This window comes from Dromiciops gliroides, chromosome 3 (genome assembly GCF_019393635.1).
Source record: "Dromiciops gliroides isolate mDroGli1 chromosome 3, mDroGli1.pri, whole genome shotgun sequence".
Classification (NCBI taxonomy): Eukaryota; Metazoa; Chordata; class Mammalia; order Microbiotheria; family Microbiotheriidae; genus Dromiciops; species Dromiciops gliroides.
The window spans coordinates 435,280,571-435,295,569 of NC_057863.1; the positions used below are offsets into that span (position 1 = coordinate 435,280,571).

The 14,999-nt window shown below is 37.2% G+C and overlaps 1 protein-coding gene across 1 annotated transcript in view; it reads left to right on the forward strand.

Moving 5' to 3' along the window:
- PDE11A (phosphodiesterase 11A) overlaps nucleotides 1-14,999 on the forward strand; it is a 487,311-nt gene that overhangs the window by 415,940 nt on the left and 56,372 nt on the right. The window contains exons 17-18 of the mRNA XM_043996785.1: nucleotides 4,047-4,124; nucleotides 7,581-7,644. Of these exons, the coding sequence (XP_043852720.1) occupies nucleotides 4,047-4,124; nucleotides 7,581-7,644 (142 nt within the window). The remainder of the gene's footprint in view (nucleotides 1-4,046; nucleotides 4,125-7,580; nucleotides 7,645-14,999) is intronic.

Consider the following 14,999-nt stretch of genomic DNA (forward strand, 5'->3'; position numbering starts at 1 on the left):
GATTTTTATTCATTTTAATTCTAATTTTGACCATCCTAATTTCTAGATGTCCTTTGGTGTGGCGGATGGAACGGGGTCCCTGGAGTCAGGAAGATTTGAGTTCAAATTCAGCCTCAGAGGGGCAGCTAGGTGGTGCAGTGGATAAAGCACCGGCCCTGGATTCAGGAGTACCTGAGTTCAAATCCGACCTCAGACACTTGACTCTTACTAGCTGTGTGACCTTGGGCTTAACCCTTATTGCCCCACAAAAGAAAAAAAAAAGATTACCAAATTCGGCCTCAGACACTTACTAGCTATGTGACCCTGGGCAAGTCACTTAATCTCTGTTTGCCTCAGTTTCTTCATCTGTAAAAAGGTGTTAATAATAGCACATGCTTTCTAGGGTTGTGTTGGAGATCAAGTGAGATAATATTTATGAAGCACTTAGTGCTTGGACCAGCAGCCTGAATAGCCATGATCTAACCTGGACTCTAGATTCCTGATAACTAGAGACCTAGTGAGCACCATCAATAAATAATCAAGTATGCACTGTTGCATTTGGCACCACTTCCCTAGTTACTAATACATGCTGTGTCAGAAGTGGCACTTGAACTCAAGTCTTCCTAACTCCAAGGCCAGTTCTCTGTCCCCTGCCTCAGACTACCACCACCACCATCTTCTTCTTCTTCTTCTCTTCCTCCTCCTCCTCCTCCTTTTTCTTCATTATCATCATCATCATCACAGGCAGCAAGCAGTTCATTCTTCTCATAATTTTAAATAGAGTTCAAGTAGAAACAGTCCTGGGAGAACTTTCTATACTTCATATTCAATGTTCAACAGAATATTTTTGCACAAAAGGATAAAATTCCTGCTTTTCTGGTTTAATAGAAGTATAAGAATGTAAGCTTAGTTTTTGTAGGTTCATTGAAAGCATCCTCAGACCAACTCCAACAACTTACAGGATAATGGGGATGATATGCTAGGGGTGTGATGGAGACAGCTTGTTTGGAAAGAACTGATTGTTAAATTTTCAGTGAGCATTTACACCTTGAAAAAAGCAAATGCTACAAATCAGGCTTGATTTAATAAAGTAATGAAGAAAATGTTACTAATGCAGATTAAACCTAAAAGTATGTCATGCACATATCTTCCCCAAGAGAGATGGTTATTAACTGGTTATTAAAACCTTAACCAGAATTCTACTATATGTGTGCTTTCCTGTTCCCATGATTCCTTGGCTGGGTTTCTCTACTTTGAAATCTTTGTGTTCCATGTTGCTAAGAGATTAATTTTTCTGAATCCGTGTTGTGACTAGGCAATTGTGGTCTCTGTGTGAAACAGTTTGGTCTATGATAATAGTACAGTCCCTTTCTATTCCTTGTTTGGTCATGAGCTTTTTTCTTCTCCATAGATCTCATAGACAATTTTTTCCATGTTTTTCTAACTTGTTTGTGATGTGACGTCTTATATCTAGGTTACATCCCATTTGGACATTTTCCTTGTATAAAGTGTAAGGTGTTGGTCTAAATCTAATTTCTTCCATACTAATATTCAATTTTCCCAGCAGTTTTTGTCAGACAGTGAGTCTTTATTGAGGTCTTGCATTTATAAAATATTAGGGTACTAGATACATTTGTTTCTGTATAGTTTATAACTAATCTATTCCACCAATAGAGCTCTCTGGTTTTTAATTAGCATCAAATTGTTTTGAGGATTACTGTTTTGTAGTATAGTTTGAGGTCTGGCACTACCTTTTTTCATTTATCTTCCTTGGGATTCTTGACCATTGTTTTTCTGTCTCTATATAAAATTTGCTATTATTTTTCTAGTTCTATAAATAATCCTGTAGTTTGATATGACATTGAATAAGTAGATTAATTTAGGTAGTATTGTCATTTTGTTATGTAGATTGGTTCTATCCATGGAGAAATAGGCACACTGATACCTTTTTGGTCAACCTATGAATGGATATAAAGATTCTAGAAAGCAATCTGGAATTATACACAAATAGTTACTAAAAAATGCATGCCCTCTCACCCAGCTATATCACTGCTATACCCAAAAGAGATCAAAGAAACAAGAAAAAGTCCTATACGTACAAAAATATTTATGACAGGTCTTTTTCTGGTAGCAAAAACCTGGAGACATACACAAATATACACACATGTGTACACACACACACACACACACACACACACACACACACACACATATATATATATATATATATATATATATATATATATATAATACAACCAACAAGGAAATTTGTTTCACTTAATTATGTATTTGTGGTAGAGGGAATGTGTTTGTCTTTTCTCTTTTTTAATATTATAGGAGGTGGGTGGAAGAAAAAACAGATTTCTGTTACTTAAAAAAGACAATAAAAATAGAGAACTGGCGGGGAGGTGCTACAGATGTGGAATGTTGTATGCACTTTCATATAAGACCACTGTATTGTTAGTTTTGCTTAATTGTTTTACTTTGTTATAAGAGACCTCTCATGGAATTGGAGCATTCTGTAAATCATTTCCCTCTTCCCCAAAAGATAATGTTATAGTCCTAGCTTGATATCTTGGTTGAATTTTCCAGGATATTTTCTACTTTGTATTTGTAATATGGAATTTGGCATCCATTAGTTCAAAGAAAATATTGGCTATGATGATAGTAATAATGGTTTCATTTTTCAGTGTTATGAGTAGAAGTAGCAGCAATACTAATAACAATAGCCAACATTTGTGTAGTGCTTTAAGGTTTGCAAAGCTCTACAAATGTTATCTCATTTTGTCCTCACAACAATTCTGGGAGGGGGGTGTTATTCTTCTTATTTTACAGATGAGGAAACTGAGGCAGGCAGAGGTAAAGTGGATTGCCTAAAGCCATACAGCTAGTAAAGCCTGATTTGAACTCAGATCATCCCGACTCTATGTCTAGTGTTTTATCCATTGGACCACTTGTCTTATCACCACCACCACTAGTACTACTCCTCTCCTCCTCCTCCTCCTCCTCCTCTGCATATCAGTTCAGTTAGCAAATCATTTAGTCTGCCCTAATAACAGAAAGTGCATCTGTCTGGTAAATCAATCAAACCAATTTTCAGAGCTTCCAGGTTTAACACTGCCTATACAGATATCATTCAAACTCTCTTCCTCTCCCTAAGTTAAAACATATGCCATATTCTCCAAATGAAAATTTTGCAACAAATTAATAAGAAAAACTGTGACTTCATTTCTGCCATAAGTAATGTGAAGGTTGGGTTGCTGTTGTTTTGGGCAGAACTGTGATTGAATTTGTCTGGGGGAGTTGCTAATGTGAAAACTGTCTCTATTAATGTAGATTGGGTCATCCAACTGGAACTCCAAGTGATAGAGAGTCATCTGAGGCCATTGAGAGGTTGAGTGATTTGCCCATGGTCACACATCTAATATGTGTCAGAGAAAGGACTTAAGCCTAGGTCTTTCTAACTCTGTCTTCTATACCATGATGCCTCCCCCAAAATGGTGATAGAGTAGCTCGAATGTCATTTCAGAAAATGAGAAGGGAAGTAACTAGGAGGCAAAACACTAGGGACCATCATTTGGCAGGTTACATCTTACAGAATATGAAATACTTCTTTACTAACTTGAAAAATTATTTTGCCCTGAATTTACTCCCACAGAATATCTTTTACATCCTAAATATGATTAGGTCCTACATTAAGGTGATATAAAATTCTTCTGAAATTGCCATTCTTTTTCATAGAGCCCCTGGTGCCTTCCCTTGAATTTGGGTGGGTATTAACAATCTTATCAGTGTCTTAATAAGTACAATACTTCATTGTTTCCTACTTTAGATGTATGTAATCACCTCTCTTATGAATATATTCAGAAATGCTTGTTGCTCTTTCTTGAAGCATCAATATTTTTTAAAAAATTATTCATCTTGACAGAGCATTAGCTTCATGTTTTCCAATATTAATGTATGAGGTTCAGGGCTCTTATATTCTCCCAGTAAATGTGTTTATGTAACCCCACAGGCTGAAAAAAAATTCATTCTTGACTTTTTTTTATTATATGATTTTCTTTCAGGAGGAGAACTGAATTCTTTGAACTTGTCAGTAAAGGGGATTACAACTGGAATGTCAAAACCCAGCGTGATATATTTCGGTAAGAAAATATTATCATTCATTTGTTTCATTATTATTTAGAAACTTGCCTGTGTGTTTCTAAAAATGTCACCCAGACATAAAAATAATTTGACACAAGCAGGGTTTGTGTTCAAAATGTGCACAGGTTCTGGTCACTCATGTTAGAATAAAGATAATAATTATCACAGTAAAAAATTAACAATTGGCTCTCCTAAGTCAGTTTGAACTGGTAGCTGTACATGTCTATGATGACTTTCCTGACATTTGACTCTTTTATCATCTAAGAGTGATAGTGTCATTAAGCATGGTTCCATGGAAAGACAGCTAGATCTGGAGTCATATGACCTGTTACTTACTATCTTCGTGATTGTGGGCGAGTCACTTACCCCTTTGAGCCTCAGTTTCCCTATTTGTAAAGTGAGGGGCTCGGACAAGATGAGGGAGAGAAGTAGCATGGTATAGTTAGTCCAAGGTCAGCTTTGGAAAAAGCATGACTTTGGTTCAAGTTTTGACTCTGGCATATACTACCTGTGTGACCATGGATAAGGCAGCTTCCCAGTGTCCCCAAACAACTCTCTCATTTATAAATGTGATACAATGGACAGAGAACCTGACTATGGAGTCAAAGGACCCTAGTTCAAATCTTCCTCCTCCTTATTCTCCAGCTGCTGCTGTTTACTCTTCATGCAACCTTGGGAAATTAACTTAATCTTCTTGAGATAAAACAATGTATTAAGTGCTTACAATATGGTAGGCACTGTGCTAAGGCACTATATAAGTACATTTGTTTATTGGTTTTTAAGTGATAATCTGTATCACAACAATGGGCTTTCTCTGTTTTACAAATGTAAATACAAAGCACATGTTATCACTACTGATTGATCTCAGGCTTATCCCAGGCATTCTGCATCATGATGGGCCCTGGAAGGGGAATATGACAGCCCCAGAACTCTTGGGCATGGCAGCCCAGGGACCAGTCAAGGGAGCAGGCTGATTGGGTAGCCAGTGCTCCACTATGGGGAGAGGGACATTAAGGGGTATGTGCTACCTGAACATTGGTGTCAGGACCAAAGTCCTGACCAACTCTTAACTCTGGCTCTGGGGGTCACTTCTCTGCCATGATGGAATATCTTAGCACCTTAATAGATACTTCCTCATGTATTCACCTCATGTGTTCCGACAGTAGGATGGCACAGTGGAGAGAGTGCTGGGCTCAGAGTCAGGGCTCCTCTTCATGAGTTCAAATCTGGCTTAGATACTTACTAGTTGTGCAGCCCTTGGGCAAGTCACTTAACCCTGTTTGCCTCAGTTTCCTCATCTATAAAATAAGCTGGAAAAGGAAATGGCAAATTACTCCAGTATCTTTGCTTAAAAAAAAACAAACCCCAAATGAAGTCACAAAGAGTCAGATATGACTGAAAAACAAACATTTATTCAACCTAATTGATTTCTATTCAATTCAATAAACATCTATTAAGTACTACATGGAGGGAACTATGCTAGGTTCTATGAGCTTTCAAAGATCTTGTAATCTTCTAGTAATATAGGAAACATGTATCCAGATAGCTATATAAAAGATAGAATTTTTTAAATTAGACCAGACTTAGCTATCATGAGCTCTTGTCCATAAGGTAGTTTAGTTTAATCAGAATAAAAAAAAAATCTGGTCAAGCGTATTTCAGGCAATGTTCTGTAAGAAATCTAATGATTGGGGGGTTAGCTAGGTGGCACAGTGGATAAAGCACGGGCCCTGGATTCAGGAGGACCTGAGTTCAAATCTGGCCTCTGACACTTGACACTTACTAGCTGAGCAAGTCACTTAACTCTCATTGCCCCACAAAAAAAGAAAAAAAGATGTAGCTAGGTGGTGCAGTGGGTAGAGCACCAGCCCTGGAGTCAGGAGGACCTGAGTTCAAATTCGGCCTCAGACACTTAACACTTACTAGCTGTGTGGCCCTGGGCAAGTCACTTAACCCCAATTGTCTCACCAAAAGAAAAGAAATCTAAGGATCCTAGGTTCATAGACTTAGAGCTGATCAATGAGACAATATTTATAAAGCACTGAGCACAGAGGAGGTGCTATAGCAATGCATATTCCTTCCCTATCATCTAGTCCAAGCCCCTCACTTACAGATGGGGAAATAGAGGCCAAAAGAGTATAAGTGGCTGGTCTTCTGACTCCGGACCCAGCTGTCTTTCCACTGGACCACACTCAATGATAATATGGCTCTTAGATGACAAGAGGGTCAAAGGCCAGAAGACATATTACAAGGGTACACTAAAGCCAGCTCAAACAAACTTGTGAGAACCAACTATTAAATTTTTAGTATGAGCCATTACACCTTGGAAATCAGCAAAGATAGATATGAATCAGGGTTTGATTTATTGTTTTGTCAATTTAAGAAGTGATGGAGAAAAACTTAATAATGCATATTAAACTAAAGTGTCCCTAATTTTTTTTTTAATTTGTAAGGGCCAATTGTTAAACATTTATCAGCACACCTCCAAGTATGTTATCTGAGCCCATCTTAAAAGAAGGGCAAGACATCCAAAGGCTGAGATGGAAGAGGGAAATTATCCTAAACACAGAAGCAACAGAGGTCAGACAGGACAAAAATGGGAACAGAAAATGACCTAGTATGGCTAAAACATAGACTATATAAATGGAGGAAAATAGTATGATATAAGACTGAAAAAGAGGGAGTTGCCAGAGTAAGGAGAACCAGATACCTTCATCAGGAGTTTATACTTTGATCAGCAGGCAATGGGGAGCCACTGAAGGTTTTTGAAAAGAAGAATAGCATTTTTGAGTGTTCCATTAAGATTTTGATACATGAATCTTTTTCCTCTTCCTAATGCTTAGAAAAGATGGTCATAACCAAGTCATAAACTATAGGGAAACAATGAGACTCTTATTATAAATCTTAGCTTTATGTAGCAGATGAGGAAAAAGGGGGTAGGCTCTTTATTGTGCTTTTTTTTTTAGCTCCCTCTTCAGTATGTTCATTCTTTTGTTGGGGGCCGGTGGATTTCCCAGAGTTCCGTCATCCCATAATAAGCCAGCAAATAGATCCATCAGTTATAAATACAGCAGGGCATGCCTGGCTTCTTTGTCTATTGTAAAACAACAAAAAGCCACCATATTTTTTTAAACTCATAAATTATTTAAAAATAAACTTTGGTCTCTGCAATTGTAGAGGAAGTAGTCTTTAGCCCGTCTTGAGCTGCGGCAAGCAAAACAAAATGGCCGCCACGGGATGTGTGATAGCTTTGTCTGCCTAGGTTGACATGATGGCTGTACTGGGGAACATGGGAGAGGGTAACCGGTGCTGCCTCTAGTTGAGAAAAAAGGAGCAAAGTGGCCTCTTCCCCCCGCCTCTTTTTAAAATTTTACTTATTTATGTATCCGGGAAGGGTGTATTTAGAAATGCAACAAAAGATTATCCAGCCCGTTTCATTTGGCTCTGTTCTGCAGATCAATGCTAATGACAGCCTGCGACCTTGGAGCCGTGACCAAACCGTGGGAGATCTCCAGACAGGCAAGTCATGATTAATGGCCAAGCTGAGCAGAGGAGGTATTGGTGGGACAATATTCCCAGAGCCCTGACTTACAAGAGACCAAAACAGCAGTCAATTTACGTCAGCATTAACATAGTGCACAAGGAAAAAAAAAAAATAGCAGGAGATTTCTGCAAGGCAGAGTGCGCCACATAATCTCTTTCTTAGCTTAGTACCACTGGACAATATTTAAGCTACACAGGAGATTTTTATCTAATGAATTAAAATAGCATTTTGGCTTTTATTTGATAGACCTTCAAAGACACCACCAAACTGACAGATATTTATTTTTATCACAAGATCCTAAAATTACTTAATTTTATTTAATGTCTAAAATGTGTAGTAAGGTAGCCATGCCAACTTTTTCCCCTTCAAGGAAAACTTAGAGAAAATGGGTTCTTATATCTAAAGGATCCTAACTTAATCAGAAAAAAAAAAATCAGGCACATGATGTACCAGGCACATATTAGTTTTATAGAAAAGGTGTTATTTTGTTTGAAGATTTAGGTATACAATTATAATCTTAATATAATTTAGGTATATAATATATAATCTTAAGATTCTTGACTAGTTCATCTTCTGTAGCAATTAATAGTTCTTAATATTCAATAATTCCTAAGGACTGAATATTGTTCAAAATAATCCTTGGGCCAGTATCCTCTCATCTACATTCAAAGCCAGTAAGAAACTTTAAGTTATGATACAATTTAAAAGAAATTTTTTTTAAATGCAAATATGATTTTTCAATATCTCATGCTTATCTTAATATTTTTGTGTTTCTCCCTTAATTTTAGTCTGATATATTTAAGGTAGATTAAGTAGATATAACTAGGGTACAGCAGAGAGAGGCTGTCCTTAGATTCAGGAGAAGCTAACTGCAAGTCTTGCCTCTGAAATTATTGTTGTTTGACCATGGAGAAGCCACATGATTTGTCAGCGCACGTAGGCAGCTCCAGACTAGAGAGAATCATTGTATTAATGAGAGGAGTTTCCAAACTGAGAGTCTATCACACTCATAATAATAGCTAAATTCACCTAGTAGTAAGGGTTTGCGAAGCACTATATATCTATCTATATCTATATCTATCTATCTATCTATCCACATTGGTTGTTGTCCTTCATGCTCAAAGAGTACCTAAATGACATCACTATGTCAGGGTCAAGGTACAGTGTGGTTGATCAGACTAATATGAGCTCAGAAGGCTCATTAATAGTCCATATGAACATTTGGAGTGTAGATGCCTCTACATTTGTGCATCTCGCTGTTCTTCTGAGCTACTGCAATTCTGCTTTAGTCAATGAGTACAGCACCTTCTTTGATGTGGATATACCATGCTGGGCAGTCCTGTGCCAATGTCTCCAGGTCTCACAATCTGTTCCAAAGTTCTTCAGAGAGACCTTGAGAATGTCCTTGTATCGTTTCTTCTGACCTCCATGTGAGTGTTTGCCTTGTGTGAGTTCTCCATAAAATAGTCTTTTAGGCAAATGTAGGTTTGGCATTTAAACAATGTGGCCAGCCCATGGGAGTTACACATATATGTAATCCTATTTATGTGTGTGTATATATACATATACACATATACACACATACATATATACACATATACATAATATGCAGTGTCATTTAATTTTTGTATAAACACTGTGAGCAAGGCAGATTTGTCCCCTTTTTGCAGATGATGAAATAGGCTGAGAATTAGGTTTGACCCCCCCCAAAAAAAATCAATTGATGGGCAAAGATCTCAAAGAAACAAGATTCTTGGTTCTATCTTCCTTTTACTCTTCCCCAGGTGGCTAAGGATTCATGTTTGAAGGAGAAGAGAGGTGTGTAGAAGGGTATTATAGAGGGAGGAGGCAATTCCTAACATGGGATAGCACTAGAAAGATTTCTACTTCTGGGATTCTGCGTCATTCTTATAAAAGGGACAGAGAATAACTTTTCTTGAGTAGAACAAAGAGAAAAGGTAGGAGAGGAGAGTGAAATAAAGGGTATAATAGAGACAAAGGCAGTCTAATAGTGGTACAAGAGGGAATCTGATGCTAAAGAGTAATAACAATGAGGAAACAGTTCACACTTTGGCAAAGCTGGTCTCAAAGTATACTTTCGGAACACTAAAATGAAGATTGGATTTAGAAAATATCTAAACACAAACCCATACAAAAATAATGAAACCCAGGATTCATCACTCTAAGGCAGCTATAGTAGAAAGCTTGACATTTTCTCATCACAAAAAGGAAGAATAAATGGTCTCAGATAGCATGATAAACAGGTTAAAAACTTACAGAAATACTTCTCAAAGATACAGACACTACTTTATGGGATGATAGTAAAGTTTGGCAATATGTAGAGAACACTGGATTTATCAAAAGTAACTTGGCTTGGTTTCCTTCTGGATGGAACTTGGGAAAAGGCTGAGTTCCAAGAGTAAAATCTAATGGTCCACCCTGGTCAATATTAACAATATTCACATGACACAATCAACAAAGAAGCATTGAACAAATGGTTGACTCATATAGTTTTCTTTATATAAATGGAAAGATTTATGACAGCAACACAAGATCAGGTCATTGCTACCAGAAATTGCAAAAAGTTCATCCTTAAGGAGGCTAGACATATTGAACAAAACAGATTTTGCAAAGAAATGGTGAAAACTGTGCATGCTACAAACACAAGCCTACATATATCTTTGAAAATTCAACAAATTAGTAAGTACTAGAACCAGAAGATTGCCACAGACAAACTGTTACTCACCATCGTCCAGACAATACATTGGACCTTAAAATTTTAAGAATAACATTTTTAATAGATGTCATCATATTTAATAATCATAATCTTCAAACTGTATGTAATAGAAAGTTCTTAAAACATAGAGGACTAGCAGAATAAATCAAAAGCATGTGGGAAGAGGATAGAGTATACATGAATCTTCTTGTTCTGTCTGCAAAGATGCTTTCATTGAGTATACAAAAGATGAGCTTATATAACAATACTATTATTTAGTTACAAAAGGCAATTATTCTATCCACCCATTCAATAGTCTGTCCAACATCAGAAATAATAGTAGGATGGTGACTTATCTATGGACCATTTTTGTCTTAACTCCATTGAGTCTAATATGAAAAGAAAGAGAACAATAATAACAACTAGGAGATAATGGTAATAATAATAATAACCTATAAGAATCCTGAAACATTGGTGAATTTTACTATAAACACTGTTCTATTATCTCCTTGGCTAATAAGTCTCATATGCTCCTAAGAGTCAAAGATACAGGGGCAGCTAAGTGGCACAGTGGATAGGGCATCGGTCCTGGATTCAGGAGGACCTGAGTTCAAATCCAACCTCAGACACATAACACTTACTAGCTGTGTGACCCTGGGTAAGTCACTTAATCCCAATTGCCTCACCAAAAAACAAAAAACAAACAAACCAAAAAAAGAGTCAAAGATACAGATAGAGCATGAAAGGGATACAGGCTGACCCTATTCAAAATAATCATGACAATAGACCCTAAGGATAATAGAGTGAGCAAGTGGTTCTTCCTTCTGTTCTAGTACCACAACAGGGCAAGAGAATGGAACCAATCAGATATAACAATATCTTGCCTGAAGCTGCAAGTGCTTCTGTGCAAATGGTGCTTGCCACTAAAGCAGACAAACCTCAAGTGCACGTGAAATGAACTAACAAATATGTAAGTTTTCATTATGTGCCAGTGCTATTTCATAACAAATTGAAAATTGATCTTACTGATCACAGACAAGAGGGTTTGCTTTTGTTTGTCAATGGTACCATCAACAATGTATTACAGAACTAATGCAAGGCAGTCACAAGAAATAAACTCTTAAAAAAAAAAAGAAAGAAACTCTTTCTTAAACCCAGATTGGGTGAAATAAGAGCTAATATTGAGGGGGTTTTAAATATCTGAAGAGGGAAAAGTTGAAGAATATAAAATGAGTTGGAAAATCTTCACTTAATGCAAACTCTAGAAATCTACCCAATAAAATCAATGACACTGAGGTCTCAAATGATATAGAAAAGTAGATGGATATACTTAGACTGGAATATAAAAAAGTCCCTTTTAAAAAAAAAATGCCATGATTCTAACAAGCAGAACAACTATATCAAAACAGAGAAATTGTTAAAAGCTGGAATTTGGGTGACATAGTGGATAAAGCACCAGCCCTGGATTCAGGAGGACCTGAGTTCAAATCCAGCCTCAGACACTTGACACGCACTAGCTGTGTGACCCTGGGCAAGTCACTTAACCCTCATTGCTCCCCCCCAAAAAGAACTGGAATTTGCTCTTATTGTCCTCCCACAATATTATACATAAAGCATAAAAATATTTCATTACCTGTGTGCAATAGTGTATATAGATGTTTCTCTGGTAAGAACCATAAAAAGAAGAGAGGAGCTATGAAGCAATACTCTTAACACAGGTGCCAAACATCACCATGGAAGGAACAACTTGACCAAAGATGTTTAAGACCTATGGAAAGGTATTTTAAGATTACATTGGGGGGAGGGGGGGCAGCTAGGTGGCACAGTGGATAAAACACCAGCCCTGGATTCAGGAGGACCTGAGTTCAAATCTGGCCTCAGACACTTGACACTTACTTAGCTGTGTGACCCTGGGCAAGTCACTTAACCCCCATTGTCCTGCAAAAAACCAAAACAAACAAACAAAAAAGATTACATGGATAGCTAACTGGTGTACAAAGTTTTAAAAAAATCTTAATTACATGCCCTCCAATTAAAGGCAACAAAAAAGAAATGGGTAGAATGGACTCTGAAAAACAAAAGTATATCAAAAATTCTAGATTCTTTTAATTTGCAATTGAAAGCAAAAGTCAAAAAGTTAAGGAGATAAAAGTAATCAAAGCAGTGCACAGAACAAAATAAGTGAATTTTTCTGTAGAGACAAGGAGCAAAAAAAAAAAATCAGAGATGAGAGAGGATGCCAAAGAAGGAGAATGGAAATTAATTGGTCAACATTATGTGCCAATGCTATTTCATAACAAACTTGAAAAACAATCTTACCTGTTAGAAGCAAGGGCTTCACAATGGGTTTTTGGTCAATGGTACCTTCAGCACCATATTGCATAGTGACAAAATGGCTGCAAGAAACCAATATGATGAAAATGCAAGCTGGCTCAAAAATGAAACGTTGGATCCCCTTTTGATATTCACATCACATCAGTACTCCTCCCTGCCCATTGATTGGATCCTCAGACTTGAGGGCAGAGTCATGGGCTCCAGGCTCCAGATTCACACCCTCCACTTAAGGAAGGCACTCTGCACAGTCTTTTCCCCATTCCCCACTGGCTACACTGCTTTTGGACTTCTCCATCATATTTCCAGTGCTGGATACCATCTTCTATGTCCATCCCTGCCTGCTCTTCCCTCCTCCCCACGCCCACACTTTTCAGCTTTTTTTTTTTTTGGTTGTCTTCCATTAGATTGTAAGTTCCGTGAGGGCAGAAACTGTCTTTCTTTTTGTTTGCATCTATATTCCCAGTGCTTAACACAGTGTCTGGAACATAGTAGGCACTTACTAAATGTTTATTTATTTCTTGAAACAGAAAGCTTATGCATTGTTGATATAATGAATGATAGAACAGTAACATCAAGGAAAGCAACTGAGACTCTAGCTCTTCCACAAAACTAGAATGTGATAGAACTATATAATATCCATAATAACTGGCTCAAACATTTCACAGTGTTGCATGAATTACTAGCAAAGCACTGTGTCAACTTCCTCTCAGAGGCAAACTTGTTTCCACTCTTAATAAGAAATGTCTCATTTCTGCTACCAAAATGTGTGAGAACACCAAAGACACCTACAATTATAGGCCAATTATGTGTTTATGTACTTTATGTAAAACATTCACAACTTGTTATCATTAAATATAAATATATATAGTTATCTTTAAACAAATCTAGGAATACTTATATATATACACAAATGTATGTGTATATATGTGTAAATATATATGTATATATGTATATATCTATATATCCACAAATAGATATATTCATCAAAAAACAAAATGTGTGCCCAAAAGCCCCAGAAGTAGAAAGAGCAACTTATCAAATTGGTAACTAGATGGTACAGTAGATGGAGCAATGGCCTGGAGTCAGGAGGATCTGAGTTCAAATATGACCTCAGATTTTACTAGTTGTATGACCCTGAGCAAGTCACTTGACCCTATTTGTCTCAGTTTCCTCATCTATAAAACGAGCTGGAGAAGGAAATGGCAAACCACTCCTGTATCGTTGCCAAGAAAACCCCAAATGGGGTCATGAGTGTTGGACGTGACTGAAAAATGACTAAACAACAACTATTGAACCAGCTGCTAAACACAGCCATAACATTTATATTGCTTTTGTCAGTTATCACAAAGCCTTTGACTCCGTTCCACCCTCATAAATTGTTCATTTGTTGAAAATATATAAAGTAGACACAAATATAGTGAGAGCCCTAGAACATTTATATCATGTTAGAAAACTATTCTCTAGTAACAACATGCCATCAACACAGTAAGGTAAAAAACAATCATGTGAAAGATGACATGGGGGTGGAGTTTATCTCATTATAGTTCTTGTTTTTGTTTTTTTGTGAGGCAATTGGGGTTAAGTGACTTGCCCAGGGTCACACAGCTAGTAAGTGTCAAATGTCTGAGGCCAGATTTGAACTCAGGTCCTCCTGAATCCAGGGCTGGTGCTCTATCCACTGCTCCACCTAGCTGCCCCCCCTTTTAAAATTTTTTTGTTTGGTTTTTGGGGGGTTGGGGGGATTTGGGGAAGGCAATGAATCTTAAGTGGCTTGCCCTGTAGTTCTTCTTAGTGTTAAGCTAGTTATCTTTACTAAATAGAAGTATCACTTCTAAGTTAAAGGAATTGAACCAAAACATTTTATTAGTCACTTACTGTACAAGGATGACATCAAGTTATATAGATCTACCAAAAAACATGCAGTTTCCTCATCTTGTGAATTTAACTCTCTCTCTGAAGATATCAAAATGTCATTTGGACTCATTAAGTATAAAGTTTTTAATGCACAATAAGGAAAGATAGACACTAATGACTTCAAACTTCAAACTTCAATCCAAAGCTCAGTGGGTAAAGCTGATTTTTAGTCTCCCATAGGCAAGGAATGATAGGAATTAAACTCAAGAAAAAAAAAAGAATTAAGCTCAAGAACAAATTTGTGGCTGAGAATGTTAAGAGACTTGTTTAGGGGCAGCTAGGTGGCACAGTGGATAAAGCACCGGCCCTCGATTCAGGAGTTCCTGAGTTCAAATCCGACCTCAGACACTTGACACTTACTAGCTG